General features: G+C 47.6%; 1 protein-coding gene across 1 annotated transcript in view; it reads right to left on the reverse strand.

Annotated features, from left to right (window-relative positions):
- Nucleotides 1–7,389: 7,389 nt before the first annotated feature.
- The window catches only part of mnta (MAX network transcriptional repressor a), a 124,198-nt gene continuing 110,265 nt past the window's right edge, over nucleotides 7,390–21,322 (reverse strand). The window contains exons 5-6 of the mRNA XM_078422090.1: nucleotides 12,138–12,330; nucleotides 7,390–8,236 (exon numbers count right to left, since the gene is read on the reverse strand). Coding sequence (XP_078278216.1) covers nucleotides 7,512–8,236; nucleotides 12,138–12,330 — 918 coding nt within the window. The 3' untranslated portion in view covers nucleotides 7,390–7,511. The remainder of the gene's footprint in view (nucleotides 8,237–12,137; nucleotides 12,331–21,322) is intronic.

The following is a 21,322-nucleotide window of genomic DNA, read 5'->3' on the forward strand; positions in this document are numbered from 1 at the left end:
ATAGAGCTCTTGGAGCTAGCGGAATCAAGGGATATGGGGAGAAGGCAGGCACGGGTTACTGATTGTGGATGATCAGCCATGATCACAATGAATGGCGCTGCTGGCTTGAAGGGCCAAATGGCCTCCTCCTGCACCTATTTTCTACGTTTCTATGTTACTGTAAAGCCCATCTCAAGAAGAAGCTGCTTTGTATGATAAAGAATAGTATTAAATGAGTTCAAATAGTAACGCTCACAACGGAAGTCTATAACCTGGTTGGAAATATTCGGGTGTTGCTGGCAGACTGATTTTATGTTCAGGTTATAGTCAGGTTACTGCGAGCATTTGGAACTGGTATCACAAACACTGCCAATGCAGCTGGCGTTCGGTTCCTGCTTTGTGCGTGCTATGTCCAACTGAGAGAGTACGTCATTACACAAACATACAGGACTTGGGTGCACGCCACTTTGTTTCACCTGGAGAGCACAGTTGGGCAACATGGCAATTCTTTGAACAAGATGCCACACAGTCCCAGAAACCTATCGTGCTGCCAAATGGTGTCAGTGGTTACAGGGAGAAGGCAGGAGAATGGGGCTGGGAGGGAACGATAGGTAGATCAGCTGTGATTGAATGGCGGAGTGGACTTGAATGGCCTCATCCTGCTCCTATAACTTATGAACTCGTGATCTGCCCACCATTAGGCCGCCCCGACACGCCCTAGCATAGACATTCCCTTTGTTCTACTCATCCTTCCCCCACCTTCTCTCCAACTGAAAACTAATTTATATCACCCGCTGTCCCAGTGTCGATGAAGGGTAACAGGCCCAATACCTTGACTGCTTCTCTTTCCACAGATGCTGTCTGACCAGCTGAGTTTTTCCACCATTTTCCATTTTAATTTCAGATTTCCAGCATCAGCGGTTTTGTTTTGTTTTTGATTTTACGATTTCCACAAAACATTTCTTTGCATTTAGCGGTAACACAGAAGGATGTGGAGGCCGAGTCATTGAACATTTTTAAGGCAGGATAGATAGATTCTTGATTAGTATGGGTGTCAGGGGTTATGGGGAGAAGGCAGGAGAATGGGGTTAAAAAGGAAAGACAGATCAGCCATGATTGAATAGCAGAGTAGACTTGATGGGCCGAACGGCCTAATTTTGCTCCTAGAACTTATGAACTTGACTAGCTACAGCACAATTCATGGGGCCTTTTGGAGTACAGCTGTTATAAAACAATCATTCACTTTCAATGAATCAACAACACTATCCTTCAGTTTTAAGCTTCTCGTTAGAAGAGAATATATTATTGGATAGTTTTTTCCTCATTCCAGTCAAGGTAATGCAGACAAGAAATTGAAACTTTCATTTGCAATAAAGAAATCCATCATCTGTTCTATTTCCTTTCTTTGAGGTAAAAATGTGTACTAATATCATGAGTGGGATTATGAAGTGAGGATCTCTTCACCTTAAATACCAGAGGATGTCGGCTCCCTGGACATTGTGTTCAATAAATCAATCAATCCTCCATTGTCACAGTGAGGCCCACCACAAATTGGAGGAACAGCACCTCATATTTTGCTTGGGCAGCTTACACCCCAGCGGTATGAACATTGACTTCTCCAACTTTAGATAGCTCCTCTGTCCTTCTCTTTCCCCTCCCCCTTCCCAGTTCTCCCTCTATCGTCCTGTCTCCAACTACATCCTATCTTTGTCCCGCCCCCTCCCCTGACATCAGTCTGAAGAAGGGTCTCGACCCGAAACGTCACCCATTCCTTCTCTCCTGAGATGCTGCCTGACCCACTGAGTTACTCTAGCATTTTGTGATACCTTGTGTTCAATAAAAATCAATTGTTGTTTATTTGTTTAGAGATACAGAGTGGAAACAAGGCCTTCGGCCCACCGAGTGCGCGTCGACCAGCGATCCCTGCACACTAACACTATCCTATACACACTAGGGACAATTTACAATTTTACCGAGTCAATTAACCTACAAACCTACGTCTTTGGAGTGCGGGGCGAAACCGGAGCACCCGGAGAAAACCCACGCAGGTCACGGGGAGAACGCACAAACTCCATACAGAAAAGCACCCGTAATCAGGATCGAACCTGGGTCACTGACGTTGTAAGGCAGCAACTGTACCGCCACGCCATCGTGCCACCCTCTATTTTTTATTATCTCTTTTTGACTCCCATTGCCAAAGGTGCTATTCCATGTCAGATATTGCTTCATTCAGGAGCTTGTTACGTGTGAGAGAAGCCAGAGGAATCTAATAGCAGCCCACTAGACCATGCTAGTGGGATGACACTGTTAAAGTGCTGGGTTCCCAGCACCATGCTCACTCACACAAACCACGTGCCACAGATCATCGCCTGGCGTCAGCGGGGAGAGCGAACACCAGGGGCAGCACGGCGGCGCAGCGCGTAGAGCCGCTGCCTCACAGCGCCAGAGACACGGGTTCGATTCTGACCTCGGGTGCTGTCTGTGTGTGGACTTTGCACTGTGACCACGTGGGTTTCCTCTGGGTGCTCCGGTTTCTCCCCCACATCCCAAAGACATTTGGTTCTGTAGGTTAATTAGCTCTCTGTAAGTTGGCCCTAGTGTGTACGGGAGTGGATGCATAACGTGGGGTAAGATAGAACTAGTGTTAATGGGTGATCGGTGGTCAGCATAGACTCAATGGGCTGAAGGGCCTGTTTCCATGCTGTATCTCTAAACTAAAACTAAACTAAATTAAACACTATTTTCCTTCTCCCTCTCCTTCAATGTTGACTGAGAACTGTGTTCACAAATGTTTTTTTGAAATTACAAAGGGAAATAGTGGGAAATTTGGAATAATTAATCACTCTGCAAATAATATCTTCGATCCCAGTCTGAAGAAGGGTCTCGACCCAAAACGTCACCCATTCCTTCTCTCCTGAGATGCTGCCTGACCCGCTGAGTTACTCCAGCATTTTGTGTCTACCTTAGGTTAACTTTTAAAACGCTCTAGACTAACCAGAAGCTAGCCACACAAGTGCATTTGAACATTTACAGCATGCATATATAACATAGGACATGCACAGATTTTTTCATTGATTGATTGAAAGATACAACATGTAAACAGGCCCTTCGGCCCACCAAGCCCATGCCGACGAGCGATCACCTGTTCACACTGGTTCTACGTTATCCCACTTTCTCATCCACTCCCTACAAGTTAGGGGCAATTTACGGAGGGCCAATTAACCTGCAAACCTGCACATCTTTGGGATGTGGGAAGAAACCAGAGCACCCGGAGTAAACCCACACGGTCACACGGAGAACATGCAAACTCCACACAGACAGCACCTGGTAGCAGCTCTTCCAATTAAATGGGGCGGGAGGGTGGGTGAACAGTAGGGTTGCCAACTGTCCCGTATTAGCCAGGACATCCCGTATTTTGGGCTAAATTAGTTTGTCCCGTACGGGACTGCCCTTGTCCCGTATTAGTAGGGTTGCCAACTTCCTCACTGCCAAATAAGGGACAAAGGGTGACGTCACTGCCCCGCGCCCCACGTGACCTCACCCAGCCAGCAGCCACGTGCTCCCGCTCCACCAATGGCGGCAGCTTGTCCCGTATTTGGGAGTGAGATAGTTGGCAACCCGAGGGAGAGGTAGCAGGTCATGAAGGAAAGTGGGAATACTCAGCAGGTCATGCAGCATCAGTGGAGCAGACAGTTAACATTTCAGATCCATTGACCTGAAACATCACAGTAGACACAAAAAGCTGAAGTAACTCAGCGGTCAGACAGCACCTCTGGAGAGAAGGAACAGGTGACGTTTCGGGTCGACACCCTTCTTCAGACCCGAAAAATCACCCATTCCTTCTCTCCAGAGATGCTACCTGTCCCACTGAGTTACTGCAGCGTTTTGTGTCTATCTTCGGTCTACCTGCACAATGTAGGCCCGGAGGCCCAGGCGCCGCCTAATAGAGGTCTGAAGAAGGGTCTCGGCCCGAAACGTCACCCATTCCTTCTCTCCAGAGATGCTGCCTGACCCGCTGCGTTACTCCAGCATTTTGTATCTCCCTAGGGTTTAGAGGGATATGGGCCTAATGCGGGAAAGTGGAACTAGCGTAGTTGGGGCACCTTGGTCGGCCTGGATAAGCTGGGCCGAGGGGTCTGCGTCCGTGCTACACGACTCTATGACAGATTCTTAAGTCCCAACAAGTGTTTAGTGTTTTAAGTGCAGTTCCTGGGGTGATATAGCTTCACCAGTTTAAAGAATAAAAGGACACAAGCTGCTGGAGTAACTCAGCGGGTCAGGCAGCATCTCTGGAGAGCATGGATAGGCAACGCTTCGGGTCGTGACCCTTCCCTTCAGTTTGAAGAATGGTTCAACCCAAAACATCGTCCATCGTGGATAGATATCGTTCTCTATTGAGAACGTGGAGAGATTATATTTTGGGTTGAGACCCTTCGTCAGACTGAAGAAGAATCTCGACCTATCTCTTACTTAAGCTGGGAACATAAGGACTGTGGTTTTAGTGTGGTTTTAGTGTAGAGACACAGCGCGGAAACAGGCCCTTCGACCCGCTGTTCATTAACACGCCCTGTTCTACACTCGAGGGACAATTTACGATTTTTACTGAAGCCAATTAACCTACAAAACCAGCACGTCTTTGGAGCGTGGGAGGAAACCGGAGCACCCGGAGGTAACCCACGCGGTCACGGGGAGAACGTACAAACTCCTTGTCAGCACCCCTAGTCAGGATCGAACCCGGGTCTCTGGCGTGTCTCTCGCTGCGCCACTATGCTGCTTGCAGTCTGAAAAAGGGCCCTGATCCAAAACGTCGTCCCGAACAGTAGTTTGGTCTACGGCTGGGGCAGCAACCCAGGCTGGTTTTTACGGTTTGTGACCCGTCAGTGAGTGATTGGGACAGATGGGAGCACCTGCAAAGCGAGGTCAAGCATCGGATACACTGCACACAGCTTGGAGAATAAGAAACAAGGCAATTCTATCCGTTCCACGCCAGCACTGAGAGACCCGATCACAGTACTGAGACCACAGCAGTAACAAACCTTCCGCTCCAACTTTCCTCTGCAATATTCTGACCCCTCCCCCCCCCACCCTTACACAACTAAAATCAGCGACACTGGAATGTACTGAACACCCGTGAGTCCGAGTCTGAAGAAGGGTCTCGACCCAAAACGTCACCTATTCCTTTTTTCCAGAGATGCTGCCTGTCCCGCTGAGTTACTCCAGCATTTTGTGAGGTTAGGTTAGAGGTTCCTCAGAGGTTAGTTCTGAGGAAACCAGTCCTGATTTTAAAAGATCCGGACAGTGTCTTTTCACTAGGCTAGTGCACAGCATATCGTTTTCAAGTAATTTCACCATAATTTAAGAAAAAAATTCATCTGAGAAATTCATGATAGGAGCCACACTGAAAATACCTGAGACATCTATTTATATATATATATATATATATATATATATCTATATATATATATATTTATATTTTTAAACGGGGTTATGCTCAGTGTGAATGACATAAACTGAGATTTCACAACAAAGCTCGGTGGCAGGATTTTATTTCACCTATACACACTTGGTAAAGCACAGCCCCGATACACAGTCAGAGACTTTTACCATTGCAGAATCTTCAGAAAGAGTCTTAGTTTAGTTTAGTTAAGAGATACAGCACGGAAACAGGCCCTTCGGCCCACCAAGTCCGCGCTGACCAGCGATCACCCCGTACATCAGCACGATCCTACACATTAGGGACGACTTATAATTTTTACCGAAGCCAATTATCCTACAAACCCTTTCGTCTTTGGAGTGTGGGAGCAAACCGGAGCACCCGGAGAAAACCTACGCAGGTCACGGGGAGAACGTAACAAACTCGGCTCGGGCAGCACCCGTGGTCAGGATCAAACCCGGGTCTCTGGCGCTGTGAGGCAGCAACTCTGCCGCTGCGCCACCGTGCCGCTCCTAGTCATCGAGGCTGGGCATATATTTTAGCCTCAGAATCATGGGTTTATTAAATTGGGTTTGAGTCAAATCAGGCTCTGTATTCTGGGCCGAAATCAAAGAAAGCAGAAAACTTTATTGCAAAAGACTTTTAAATTTAAAAAAAGGTCCCCATAGGAAAGACATTTCATTTGTAGCACACACAGTTAATGATGCCAGCCTTAAAACAGTTCATTGACATAAACTTACTTTAAGCTTAGTAAACCGCTGGGACCCACAGAGACGACACAATGGGACTGGGTCACATGATCAGCCTCCTCTCCCCTCCCCCGGGCGCCATCTTGTCATCACGCCCAGAGATTCCGGCCACCTTTGTTTGTTGCTGTGGTTGCAGCCAATTTTGTCCAGAAGGTGCATTTTATGCAAAGACCACAACAATTCATATTTTTTTTTTAAAAAAAACAAAATTGGTCCTCACAAGGTAACTTGAGAAATATATTCAGAAAGCTGGGGGCATGGAGCCTTGTTTGGCTTCTGACCTCCTGCAGTACATTTTAGGTCTGTGGCCCTGCCCACCAGCCCACGCATTCTATCACACACACACACACACACACACGCACACGCACACGCACACGCACACGCACACGCACACATGCATGCACTGAACATGTTGTGGCCATGAATTACCATGTGTATCGAACTTACCAGTTGTAAAACTCAACTCTGTCGAGGCCATTTTCATTTTCATACAACTATTCCCTTCTCTTTTTCTTTCTCTCTCTCTCTCTCTCTCTTTTTTCTCTCACTCTCTCTCTCTCACTATCTATCTGTCTCTCTTTCCCTCTATCTCTCTCACTTTCGCTCTCTCTATCTATCTATTGCCCTCTCCCTCTCTCTCTCTCTATTCCCAATCACAATGACACCCATCCAGATTTTATTTCTGGAGATGAGGTAATGAGGAGGTCAGGGAAGGGAGGAAAAAAATGACAGCAAAGTCTCACCAACAACAAAAAGTGCACACACACACACGCACCCACACACACAGATACACACACACACACACACAACACAAAGGTTGCTCAGTACAGCCCAGACTGCTCTGCTCAGCAGCTACAACTGTGCAGGGTGTGTTCAATTCTCATGTCGTAACTCAGAGGGTCAGGCAGCATCTCCAGAGAACAGAAGACGTTTCGGACCCGAGGAGTTTTGCCTGTCCATATTGCCTCTGCGGAAGGGTCCCAACCCGAAGTGTCACCTATCCACCCGCGTGCGTCCTCCAGAGATGCTGCTGCCTGGCCCAGTTACTCCAGCACTTTGTGCGTCTTTTCTCTCTGCAAGCCAGCATCTGCAGTTCTCCGGTGGATTCAATTCCTTCTGCCATCTTGGAGCCGTGTGATATTCCGACTGTGCCAGCCTTCTCCCATCGAAATCCGCACTCCATCCCCCCCACCCCCCCCTCATCCCAGCCCAGCCCCCCCACCCCACCCCCCTCCGACCGAGTCACCGATACGTGTCGTGCTCACGACCTGCCGTCAGGAATGTGTAGGAGTACGAAGGAACGTCGAGGGGGGTGTGTGGGGGGCTGCTCCTGGGGTCAAAGTTCAGGTTCAGGCCAGCTTCAAAGTGCTGATGGGGAAAGAGGGCATGGTCACCATGGTGACCGGGTTCAGGAGAGGCTGCCCGACCAGCTGCTGGTGCACCACCTGGGCCTGGGCCTGGGCCCCGGCCGCCTGCTTCGTTGCCACGGGGACCGTGCCGGCCGGGGGGGCCCCGTTGACCTGCTGGTGGGTGACGGTGGCGTGCGCGAGGTGCCCCACGGCGGGCTGGCTCACCGCCAGGGGCTGCGGGCACAGGTGCTGCCCCAGGTGGGGCAGGTGCGCCAGGGTCGTCGGGTGCACGGTGATGTGGCCGGTGGCGGTGGCGAGCTGCACGGTTGCCGGGGCGATGTGGGCCACGTGCTTCCCCTGGTGTTGGTGTTGGTGGTGGTGTTGGTGGTGCTGGTGGTGGCGGTGGTTGACGGCCGCCTGGATGACGGAGGCGTGGGAGGCCCCGGCCGCGTGGGCGATCACGGTGGGCTGCAGGGCCGCGGCCGCCACCAGGTGAGTCTGTGCCGGCACCAGGGCTTGCGGCTGGATGTGAACCTGCGCCGCCGGGCTGGGCCCCGGCTTCTGCTGCAGGGACAAGTGCTGAGTCAGCAGCGGCGACGGGCGGGCGACCACCACGGCGGAAGAAGAAGAAGAACCGGCCTTCAGCAGCTCCTGGTGCGACGTCCTGGCCAGTGCGTTCATGGGCCTCGCGTCCTCGATATCATCAGCCACGTTATCCTCGCCCTCTGCAATGGTGGGGAAAAGCAAGAGAGGCAAAGAGTTAATGCTGCACACTTCTGGCACGGCACGGATTTTTTTTTTACCAGAGATAATTTGAGGAAGGACGTCCTTACTATTGAGCAAAGATACTAGAGGAGCAAGATGAACCACTCCGTTGAAATCGCCTATACTGAAGTGTAGTACGCAAAGGAGCGCAACGTCCGCCATTTTAGTAAGCAAAACCCGCCGTTCGCTATGCCTCTCGCAGTGTGATCAGTGTTTTGGGGGAACAGTATATGTCCATTAAAATGCAGAAAATATCTCATCTATCAATTCACAGAATTTTTGTTATTTTTCTTTTTTAATGTTTCTGCAGGTTTCTGCCTACTAAAATGGCGCCATGACATACTACGGTTTTTAGGGTCGAGTGGTCTATCTTGCTCTGCTCTATTTTCTTTGCTATTAAGGCAGTGCAGCGTAGGTTCACGAGGTTAATCCCCGGGATGGCGGGACTGTCATATGAGGAGAGATTGGAAAGACTGGGCTTGTATTCACTGGAATTTAGAAGGGTGAGAGGGGCTCTTATAGAAACGTATAAAATTATAAAAGGCCTGGGCAAGATAGATGCAGGAAAAATGTTCCCAATGTTGGGCAAGTCCAGAACCAGGGGCCACAGTCTAAGAATAAACGGGAAGCCATTTAAAACTAAGGTGAGAAAAAAAAAAAATCACCCTGAGAGTTGTGAATTTGTGGAATTCTCTGCCAATTCACTGGATGAATTTAAAAGAGAGTTAGATAGAGCTCAAAGGGCTAGCAGAATCAAGGGATATGGGGAGAAGGCAGGCACGAGTTATTGATTGTGGATGATCAGCGATAATCACAATGAATGGCGGTGCTGGGTCTAAGGGCCAAATGGCCTCCTTCTGCACCAATTTTCTTTGTTCTATTTTCTATATTTTCAGTCTGAAGAAGGGTCTCGAACTGAAACGTCACCCATTCCTTCTCTCCTGAGATGCTGCCTGCCCTGCTGAGTTACTCCAGCATTTTGTGAATAAATATTTTCTATGTTTCTATGTTTCTATAATTTTTAATCAATTATTTACAAAAATGCTATGTACAGCACGAGACAATACAAAGTAAAACAAATTGTCTTAAATACTGAATATTAAATAACTATTTCACAGTCCTTGTTCAGGATACATTCCACCCCCCGCGGTGCCCAGCGGTCCCGGAAATCCCCCAGGGTGCCCGTGGGCAGCGCGTGGTCCCTCTCTAACACCACCCGGGTGCGGACGTAACCCGGGAAAAGGGGCAGGCAGCCGGCTCGGGCAGAGCCCTCTTCCGCCTGGCGCCAGCAGTACCCTTGGTGCCTCACAGAGCCAGAGACCCGAGCTCGACCCACCCAGGTCACGGGGAGAAAGTACAAACTCCGTACAGACAGCACCCGTAGTCAGGATCGAACCCGGGTCCCTGGCGCTGTGAGGCAGCAACTCTACCGCTGCGCCACCGTGCCGCCCTGTCTATGGCACTGGTTTACCATAATGCTGAGTACTATATTCTCCACTCTGCATCTTTCCCTTTGCTCTACCTATTGTTCTTGATTTCACTTGATTGTATCTATGCATGGTATACCTGGTCTGTTTAGCTAGCATGCAAAACCAAGCCTTCCATCGTAACTCGGTCTACTGGACAATAATAAACCTTATTCATTCTGGTATTAATTACTGACTCTTTAATTCGAAATTAGGAAATAATAATTCTTTTAAAGATTTGACAATGAATAGTTGCAAGCATAATTTTGATAATTAATTATTCAAAAAGAGGGTACAATTAGTTTCTTAACATAAAAGGTGACGTGGGGGGCACGGTGGTGGAGTTGCTGCCTCACAGCGCCAGAGACCCGGGTTCCATCCTGATTACAGGTGCTGTCTGTACGGAGTTTGTACGTTCTCCCCGTGGGTTTTCTCCGGGTGCTCTGGTTTCCACCCACACTCCAAAGACGTACAGGTTTGTAGGCCAATGGGCTTGGTATCATTGTAAATTGTCCCTAGTGTGTACAGGATAGGGTAAAGTGTACGGGGATCGCTGGTCAGCTCTGACTCGGTGGGCCGAAGGGCCGGTTTTTGCGCTGTATCTTGAAAACTTAAAAAAAAGCAAAGGTATGGGTCCACCTGCGATTTTCGGGCACTCTTGGTTCCACGGCCTTGTTTGACTATCCGTTTGGCCGGACCAACAGAGGTCATGTAATAATAACACAACAATACTCCTCTGACCCACTAATTATACCCCTCCCATTCTCTAAAGCAGTGCTTCTTAAACTGGTGAATGGTTGACCCAAGGGTGAATGAAACTAGAGGAATGCATGAAGGGTGAACGACTTAATATATATAAAATTACACACAAGGGGGAATAAGACGAAAATTATCAAAAAACATAAGAAAATTTAGTCGAGGGAGAATGAAATTTTGTGATAAAGACTCAAGGGTGAATGGGTTCAAGAAGCACTGCTCTAAAGCACCATGGACTGCGAGAAACTTAAATACAACAAATATTGCACGTAAATTAAATACGCTAAAGCTTGACTCCACCACTGTCACTTGGAACTTGCTTAGAAGCCAGGAGCTCGGCTTGCCTTCATAGGTCGGGACATTGAGTCAGGAAGTCATAGTGTCGATTTATAGGACCGCATTTGGAGATGCAGGCCAAGTTTTTTTGTCACAGAGAGTGATGAGTGCCTGGATCACCAGGGTGCTGTCCGATTCACCACTACCCCATTGTGGACATTGGACTTTGTGTGCGGAACTATAGTGTTAGTGCGCGGGGGATCGCTGGTCGGCGCGGACTCGGTGGGCCCGTTTCCGCGCTGTCTCTCTAAACTAAAACTAAATGAATTTCAGAGCAACCCCTTTTCAAAAAGAGCAGGAAAACGTTCTCCCCACCCTGTTTGCACCGTTGCAACACCATACATGACTAGCCTGCTGGAAAACTCATTTACAAATCGTCTGCTGTTTCCTCGACATCCAAGCTGGTTGCCATGACGATCTCCACAAAAGGCACATCACGCCAGTAAAAAGGAGGCAGCCCGTCGCTCCATATTGACGTGGACTTGGCCAATTTCGGCCCCTCCCTGCTCCTCACAAAATCTACTTGATGTTTCTTTCAAGATAAAATGGCCATTCCTCCGCAAGGAAATCCAAATCAATTTATTTGTGTGGAGAAACCGCATCAGTGTGGAGTTTGCACGTTCCCTCTGTGACCGTGTAGATCTCCTCCGGGTGCTCCGGTTTCCACTTCCATCCCAAATGCGTGTGGGTTTGTGGGTTAATTAGCCTGTAAATTGCCCCTGGTCTGTAGGGAGTGTTTAGTTTAGTTTAGTTAAGAGATACAGCGCGGAAACAGGCCCTTCGGCCCACCGAGTCCGCCCCGAACAGCAGTCTCCGCACATTAACATTATCCTACATGCTAGGGGTAATTTACAGATTTACCAAGCCAACTAACCTACAAACCTGTATGGCTTTAGAGTGGGTGTTAACATAGAACAATTGTCCCTAGTGTGTGTAGGATCTTGTTAATGTGCAGGGATCGCTGGTCGGCATGGACTCGATGGGCCGAAGGGCCTGTTCTCTAAACTAAACTAATTAACACTATCCTACACACACTGGGGTCAATTTACAATTATACCAAGCCAACTAACCTACAAGCCTGTATGCCTTTGGAGTGTGTGAGGAAACCAAAGATCTCGGAGAAAATTCACGCGGTCACGGGGAGAGCGTACAAACTCCGCACAGACAGCACCCGTGGTCAGGATCGACCCTGGGTCTCTTGTGCTGTGAGGCAGCAACTCTACTGCTGCGCCACCGTGCCGCCCAAGGTGAAGGGCCACACGACCCACTGTCGTGGCATTCGGTGCGTTGAGCCAAGGCTTACCGGAGGCAGTTGAGGTAGAACATTGATCGTCCTCCAGTTGCACTGCCTGACGGAGAATGCGATCCACTTCAATAATATCCATACGCTGGCCCAGCTCCTTCTTCAGCTCCGCTAGCTGATGCTGTGAGGCAATCTTCTCCCTCGCAAGCCGCTCCATCTCCTGCTCATATTCCTTCTCTTTCCTTTTCAAAGTCTGGAAGCAAACACACACAGGAAGCAGAGTTCACAACACATTGGTCAACCAAAGAGGAACTGGCCGCAGGTTAGTGAGATGGGTTCAGATGAAAATTCACTTCTTTTTGTTTAATGTTGTGTAATGATCCTGATCTGATAAGGGGACTAGAGGTAAAAGAGCCATTAGGAGGCAGTGATCACAACATGATAAGTTTTACTCTGCAAATGGAAAGGCAGAAGGGAAAATCGGAAGTGTCGGTATTACAGTATAGCAAAGGGGATTACAGAGGCATGAGGCAGGAGCTGGCCAAAATTGACTGGAAGGAGGCCCTAGCAGGGAAGACGGTAGAACAGCAATGGCAGGTATTCCTGGGAATAATGCAGAGGTTGCAGGATCAATTTATCCCAAAGAGGCGGAAAGACTCTAAGGGGAGTAAAAGACACCTGTGACTGACGAGGGAAGTCAAGGACAGCATAAAAATTAAGGAGAGGAAGTATAACATAGCAAAGAAGAGTGGGAAGACAGAGGATTGGGACTCTTTTAAAGAGCAACAAAAGTTAACTAAAAAGGCAATACGGGGAGAAAAGATGAGGTACGAGGGTAAACTAGCCAATAATATAAAGGAGGATAGCAAAAGTTTTTTTAGGTACGTGAAGAGGAAAAAAATAGTCAAGGCAAATGTGGGTCCCTTGAAGACAGAAGCAGGGGAATTTATTATGGGGAACAAAGAAATGGCAGACGAGTTAAACCGTTACTTTGGATCTGTGTTTACTGAGGAGGATACACACAATCTCCCAAATGTTCTAGGGGCCGGAGAACCTAGAGTGATGGAGGAACTGAAGGAAATCCACATTAGGCAGGAAATGGTTTTGGGTAGACTGATGGGACTGAAGGCTGATAAATCCCCAGGGCCTGATGGTCTGCATCCCAGGGTACTTAAGGAGGTGGCTCTAGAAATAGTGGAAGCATTGGAGATCATTTTTCAATGTTCTATAGATTCAGGATCAGTTACTGTGGATTGCAGGATAGCAAATGTTATCCCACTTTTTAAGAAAGGAGGGAGAGAGAAAATGGGTAATTATAGACCAGTTAGTCTGACATCAGTGGTGGGGAAGATGCTGGAGTCAATTATAAAAGACGAAATTGCTGAGCATTGGGATAGCAGTAACAGGATCATTCCGAGTCAGCATGGATTTACGAAGGGGAAATCATGCTTGACAAATCTACTGGAATTTTTTGAGGATGTAACTAGGAAAATTGACAGGGGAGAGTCAGTGGATGTGGTGTACCTCGACTTTCAGAAAGCCTTCGACAAGGTCCCACATAGGAGATTAGTGGGCAAAATTAGAGCACATGGTATTGGGGGTAGGGTACTGACATGGATAGAAAATTGGTTGACAGACAGAAAGCAAAGAGTGGGGATAAATGGGTCCCTTTCGGAATGGCAGGCAGTGACCAGTGGGGTACCGCAAGGTTCGGTGCTGGGACCCCAGCTATTTACGATATACATTAATGACTTAGATGAAGGGATTAAAAGTACCATTAGCAAATTTGCAGATGATACTAAGCTGGGGGGTAGTGTGAATTGTGAGGAAGATGCAATAAGGCTGCAGGGTGACTTGGACAGGTTGTGTGAGTGGGCGGATACATGGCAGATGCAGTTTAATGTAGATAAGTGTGAGGTTATTCACTTTGGAAGTAAGAATAGAAAGGCAGATTATTATCTGAATGGTGTCAAGTTAGGAAGAGGGGATGTTCAACGAGATCTGGGTGTCCTAGTGCATCAGTCACTGAAAGGAAGCATGCAGCTACAGCAGGCAGTGAAGAAAGCTAATGGAATGTTGGCCTTCATAACAAGAGGAGTTGAGTATAGGAGCAAAGAGGTCCTTCTACAGTTGTACCGGGCCCTGGTGAGACCGCACCTGGAGTACTGTGTGCAGTTTTGGTCTCCAAATTTGAGGAAGGATATTCTTGCTATTGAGGGCGTGCAGCGTAGGTTCACTAGGTTGATTCCCGGAATGGCGGGACTGTCGTATGTTGAAAGGCTGGAGCAATTAGGCTTGTATACACTGGAATTTAGAAGGATGAGGGGGGATCTTATTGAAACGTATAAGATAATTAGGGGATTGGACACATTAGAGGCAGGAAACATGTTCCCAATGTTGGGGGAGTCCAGAACAAGGGGCCACCGTTTAAGAATAAGGGGTAGGCCATTTAGAACGGAGATGAGGAAGAACTTTTTCAGTCAGAGAGTGGTGAAGGTGTGGAATTCTCTGCCTCAGAAGGCAGTGGAGGCCAGTTCGTTGGATGCTTTCAAGAGAGAGCTGGATAGAGCTCTTAAGGATAGCGGAATGAGGGGGTATGGGGAGAAGGCAGGAACGGGGTACTGATTGAGAGTGATCAGCCATGATCGCATTGAATGGCGGTGCTGGCTCGAAGGGCTGAATGGCCTACTCCTGCACCTATTGTCTATTGTCTATTGTCTAAAATAACTGCAGATGCTGGTACAAATCGAAGGTATTTATTCACAAAATGCTGGAGTAACTCAGCGGGTCAGGCAGCATCTCGGGAGAGAAGGAATGGGTGACGTTTTGGGTCAAGACCCTTCTTCAGACTGAAGCTCCAATGATACTCATTGGAGTATCAGTGTTTATTGAGTAGGAAGGAACTGCAGATGCTGGCTTACACCGTAGATAAGACACAAAATGCTGGAGTAACTCAGCGGGACAGGCAGCATCTCTGGAGAGAAGGAATGGTCTCAAGCCGAAACGTCACCCATTCCTTCTCTCCAGAGATACTGTCTGTCCCGCTGAGTTAATCCAGCATTTTGTGTTTATCCCCAGTGTTTATTGAGTTTATTGAGTTTAGTTTAGTGTCACGTGTACAGCAAAAAGCTTTTGTTTTGTGCTAACCATCCAGCGGAAAGACAAGACATGATTACAATCGAGCCATTCGCAGTGCACAGATACATGATGAAGGGAATAACGTGAAAAATGTATAGTGCCAGTTAAAGCCAGTAAAGTCCGATCAAAGATAGTCCGAGGGTCTCCTATAAGGTAGATAGGAGCTCAGGACTAATCTCTGATTGTCTGGATGGTACACATGACAATAAACTAAACTGAACTGAACAATCCCACACATCTTTGGGATGTGGGAGCAAACCAGAGGAAACCCATATGGTCACAGGTTATGTGTAGGAAGGAACTGCAGATGCTGGTTTACACCGAAGATAGACGCAAAGTGCTGGAGCAACTCAGCAGAACAGGAAGCATCTCTGGACAGAAGTAATGGGTGACATTTCGAATCGAGGCCCTTCTTCAGACTGAGAGTCAGGGGACAGGGACTTTCAGGTAATGTAGTTTAAGATAATGATGCCGTGTGGAGACAGGCCCTTTAGCCCATCAAGTCTGCGTCAACCATTGATCACCCGTTCACACTTAGTTCTATGTTATCCCATTTTCTCATCCATTACCACACACTTGGGGTCAGCTTACAGAGGCTGATGAACCCACAAATGAACCCACAGCTCCTCCTATTCACATATAAAGCCCTAAATGGACATTCCCCCCCCTACATCAAAAATCTTCTAACCCACCACTCTAACTCCAGGTCCCTCAGGTCGGCCGACTTGGGGCTACTCACTATCCCGCGGTCTAGGCTTAAGCTCAGGGGTGACCGCGCTTTTGCGGTTGCAGCTCCTAGACTGTGGAACAGCATCCCTCTCCCCATCAGAACTGCCCCCTCCATCGACTCCTTTAAGTCCAGGCTCAAAACCTATTTCTACTCCCTAGCGTTTGAGGCTCATTGAGGAGGCGCTGTGAACTGTTTTGTATGTGCTGTTATGTTTGCGTGCTACTGTATGTTTCATTTTTTCCTTAGTACCTAATCAGATGTACAGCACTTTGGTCAACGTGGGTTGTTTTTAAATGTGCTATACAAATAAAATTGACTTGACTTTACTTGACATGACTTGACTTGACTTGACAAATCCGCACGTCTTTGGGATGTGGGAGGAAACCGGAGCACCCGGAGGAAACTCCCAGGAAGAAAGTGCAAACTCCACACAGACAGCACCCGAGGTCAGGATCGAACCCGGGTCTCTGGCGCTGTGAGGCAGTGGCTCTACCAGGCCAAGCCGCTGTAAACCTGGATCGTACCCAGAGCTTGAATTCTCAGCTTTAACAGACGGCAAACTATAAAACAAAATCTGCTTTCTTCCAAAGTCCGACCAGGAATTGTGTCGGAAGGAACTGCAGATGCTGGTTTAAACCGAAGATAGACACAAAAAGCCGGAGCAACTCAGCGGGACAGGCAGCATCTCAGGAGAGAAGGAATGGGTGACGTTTCGGGTCGAGACCCTTCTTCAGACTGAAGAAGGGTCTCGAACCGAAACGTCACCCATTCCTTCTCTCCTGAGATGCTGCCTGACCTGCTGAGTTACTCCAGCATTTTGTGAAATGCAGACAATAAATATCAATTATGTGGAATCTGTGCTTTCATTCATTGCAATACACATCTTTCAAGATGCTGCAACAGAAAACTGACCACCTTTATCTCTCCACTGATCAACGGTATTTCTGTAATTTTGACTTTAGAGACGCAATGCGGAAATAGGCCCTTCGGCCCACTGAGTCCGTGCCGACCAGTGATAGTACACTAGCACTATCCTACACACTAGGGATAATTAACTATTTTTACCATGGCCAATTAACCAGCACGTCTATTGGAAAGTGGGAAAAAAACATAGAAACATAGAAAATAGGTGCAGGAGTAGGCCATTCGGCCCTTCGAGCCTGCACCGCCATTCAATATGATCATGGCTGATCATCCAACTCAGTATCCCGTACCTGCCTTCTCTCCATACCCCCTGATCCCTTTAGCCACAAGGGCCACATCTAACTCCCTCTTAAATATAGCCAATCAACTGGCCTCAACTACCTTCTGTGGCAGAGAATTCCACAGATTCACCACTCTCTGTGTGAAAAAAAACTTTCTCATCTCGGTCCTAAAAGACTTCCCCCTTATCCTCAAAACTGTGACCCCTTGTTCTGGACTTCCCCAACATCGGGAACAATCTTCCTGCATCTAGCCTGTCCAACCCCTTAAGAATTTTGTAAGTTTCTATAAGATCCCCCCTCAATCTTCTAAATTCCAGCGAGTACAAGCCGATCGATCACCCGATTACAAAACAGATTACCCGCAGGGAGAACGTAAGAGCTCCATAGAGACAGCACCCGTAGCTGGGATCAAACCCAGGCCTCCGGCGCTGTGAGGCAGCAACTCTACTGTTGCTCCACCCCTATCAGCAAGGAGAGAGACCAGAGGCTTGGGTGGAAATTGGGTGAAAGACTAAAATGTGTTTGCAACTAACTGCTTGCTGCCTGAATGGGTTGAAGATTTAATTAAAGTCTTAAGTCGTCTGCATTTGTTACTTTTGCCAATTCCAATTTAATCCTGCTTCATGGAGTCTGAGAGTCTATGCGTCTTGAGTGACCCTGGTATGAACCATATTTGCTTATTTAAGATGCATGGCGAAGATGCACATTTCAAGAGCGAATTTCTGCATCTTAAATAATCAAAATAGTTCATTTTTGCAGAAAATCTTAAAGACAAACCCCAACCGATGTAAAAATACAAAAACTGAAAAAGTCAAACCCTGATCATTCCGAATCAATAAAGTCAAATAGCAAAGAAGATAGATACAAAAAAGGTTGGAGTAACTCAGCGGGACGGGCAGCACCTCTGGAGAGAAGGAATGGGTGACGTTTCGGGTCGAGACCCTTCTTCAGACTGAGAGTCAGGGGAGAGGGAAACTAGAGCTATGGAAAGGTATAAAGAACAAATGAATGAGTTATGCTAAAGGACAAATCAAAAGCTTGCGAAGGTGATCAAGGAAAGATAGAGCCCACAATGGTCCATTGTTGGCTGTGCAGAAGGTGATAATGAGTGAGACCAACAGTGAAACTAAGCAGGACAACAGTGAAACTAGTAGACAAATGATTCATGAAGCATAAAAGCCATGTGGTTTAGTTTACCATTGTCACATGTACCGAGGTACAGTGAAAAGCTTTTGTTTCATTGCTAACCAGTCAAAGAAAAGACCATACATAAATATAATGAACCCATCCACATGGCATAGATTTTGTGCAAAGATATAACAGTGAGGTCAAATAAAGCCTGATAAATAATTGGCTTCTACATGAAAACAGAGAGAGATGACTTTAAACTTCAGAAGAGGCCCGGAAAAAGGCCCTTCGGCCCATCGAGTCCATACCGACCAACAATCCCCACGCATCAGCACTATCCTACACACGAGGGATAAAGTACAATTTTCCAAAGCCAATCAACCTGCAAATCTGTACGTCTTTGGAGTGTGGGCGGAAACCGGAACACCTGGAGAAAACCCACGTGGTCACGGGGAGAACGTACAAACTCTGTACAGACAGCACCCGTGGTCAAGAGCGAACTCGGGTCTCCGGCGCTGTAAGGCAGCAACTCTACCGCTGCGCCACTGTGCTGCCCAACATGACAAATGTAAGTGGGGCATGTTGGTCGGCGTGTGCAAGTTGGGCCGAAGGGCCTGTTCCCACGCTGTATGGCTCTATGACCCTGTGTTCTCCTCCAACGCAATAATCGCTGCTCAGACTTTATCTTCGAATTATTCATGATCGGCGGCTTCTACAATCATCTGTGCTGGATCTCAATCAGTGGCGGCCAATTTAAAAGAGCCGACATCTATTATGGTTTGAAGTTACAGGGCAGCTCAGAGTACGAGCATCTCGCCAATACCGGTATTTTGTGCTGTTTTAGTTACATTTCATGCTGTTCTTGTGCTGACAGTTTTCTGGCATTAAAGGCAGACAATCTCATCAATCCCCTCTGATCTGCCGTCAAGGTGTCAGGGAACAAGTGTAAGGAGATCTTCCTTCACTTTGGAGAAGAGACCATGCGTGTAAAATCATTAGAGGAATAGATCGGGGAGACATACAGAGTCTCTTGCCCAGAGTAGGGGAATCGAGAATCGACCACACAGAGTCATAGAGTGATACAGTGTGGAAACAGGCCCTTCGGCCCAAGTTGCCCACATCGGCCAACATGTCCCAGCTACACTATTCCCACTTGCCTGCATTTGGTCCATATCCCTCCAAACCTGTCCTATCCATGTCCCTGTCTAACTGTTTCTTAAACGATGGGCTAGTCCCTGCCTCAACTACCTCCTCAGGCAGCTTGTTCCATACACCCACCACCCTTTGTGTGAAAAAGTTTCCTATTAAATCTTTTCTCTTCACCTTAAACCTATGTCCTCTGGTCCTTCATTCCCCTACTCTGGGCAAGGGACTCTGTATATCTACCCAATCTATTCCTCTCATGATTTTATACACCTCTATAAGATCACCTATAAGGACATAGGTTTAAGGTGAAGGGGAAAAGATTTAATAGGAATCTTCAGGATAACATTTTCACACAAAGGGTGGTGGGTGTTTGGAACAAACTGCCGGAGGAGGTAGTTGAGGCTGGGACTATTGTAATGTTTAAGAAGCATTTAGACAGGTAGGTCAGGTTTAGAGGGATATGGGCCAAATGCAGGCAGGTGGGACTAATGTTGATGGGACATACACAAATAGCTGGAGTAACTCAGCAGGTCAGGCAGCATCTCTGGAGAAAAGGAATAGGTGACGTTTCTAGTCGAGTCCTTTCTTCAGACGGAGATTCAGAGGAGAGGGGAACGAGAGATAGAAACAGTACTTAGGACAAAGGAATGGAAGATACGCAGAAACCAACGTTAATCAAGGAAATGGGGAGCCCACAATGGTGCATTGTTGGCTGTGGGATGGGCGATATCGAGTTAATGCAGACAGTGGAACTCCACATGACGACAGTGAAACTAGTACAACGATTAGGGTGAGGGAGGGACAAGATGGGACATGTTGGTCGGTGTGGACAGGTTGGGCTAAAGGGCCTGTTTCTAAAGGGCTGTAGGACTCTATGACTGGAGCTTTGGTGAGTGGGAAGAGACCACAATAAATGTTTATACAGTGAGGCAGTGCTTAGTCACAATCAAATAGCGGAGGATTGGAGTCTCACTGTATAATGGAGGTGGTTTTGAGGCTGTATACTAGTCCCAGCCCTGCTGGATCTCCCAGTTGCTGACCATTGCACACGTTCATAAGTCAGAGGAGTAGCAGTAGGCTATTCGGCCCATCGAGTCCACTCTGCCATTAAGCTGGGAGAGAGGAGGGGCAGGTAGTAGGTGAATATGAGCAAGGGTGTTTTTTTTTTTAATGGGCAAATGGTTGGACAGAGGCCAGAGATTAAAACAAAAGGTGTGAGACAAAAGGATTGAAGAGTTGCAAATTGTGAAGCTAGAGGAAGGAATGTGGGTGGAGGGGGAGAGGAGAAGTAAGTGCAGGTACAGGTGGGTGGGTGTGTGCGAGAAAGGGTAGTGGGAGGGGAGGTTGTTGTGGGAGGTTACGGAAAATTAGAGAATTAAATGTTCATACTGTTGGGTTGTAAGTGTTGGGTATGCAAAACAAAGAATTTCACTGTGAACTGGCTTACAAGAATGATCCCAGGAATGAGTAGGTTAACCGATGACGATCGTTTGTCGGCACTAGGCCTGTACTCGCTGGAATTTAGAAGAACGAAGGGGGACCTCATTGAAACATAGAGAATAGTGAAAGACTTGGAGAGAGTGGATGTGGAGACGATGTTTCCACTAGTGGGAAAGTCTAGGACTGGAGGTCATAGCCTCAGAATTAAAAGACGTTCTTTAATGAAAGAGATGAGGAGAAATTTCTTTAGTCAGAGGGTGGTGAATCTGTGGAATTCTTTGCCACAGAAGGCTGTGGAGGCCGTCAGTGGATATTTTTAAGGCAGAGATAGATAGATTCTTGATTAGTGCGGGTGTCAGAGGTTATGGGGAGAAGGCAGGAGAATGGGGTTAGGTGGGAGAGATAGGTCAGCCACAATTGAATGGCGGAGTAGACTTGATAGGTCGAATGGCCTAATT

This window comes from Rhinoraja longicauda, chromosome 26, assembly GCF_053455715.1.
Source record: "Rhinoraja longicauda isolate Sanriku21f chromosome 26, sRhiLon1.1, whole genome shotgun sequence".
Taxonomy (NCBI): Eukaryota; Metazoa; Chordata; class Chondrichthyes; order Rajiformes; family Arhynchobatidae; genus Rhinoraja; species Rhinoraja longicauda.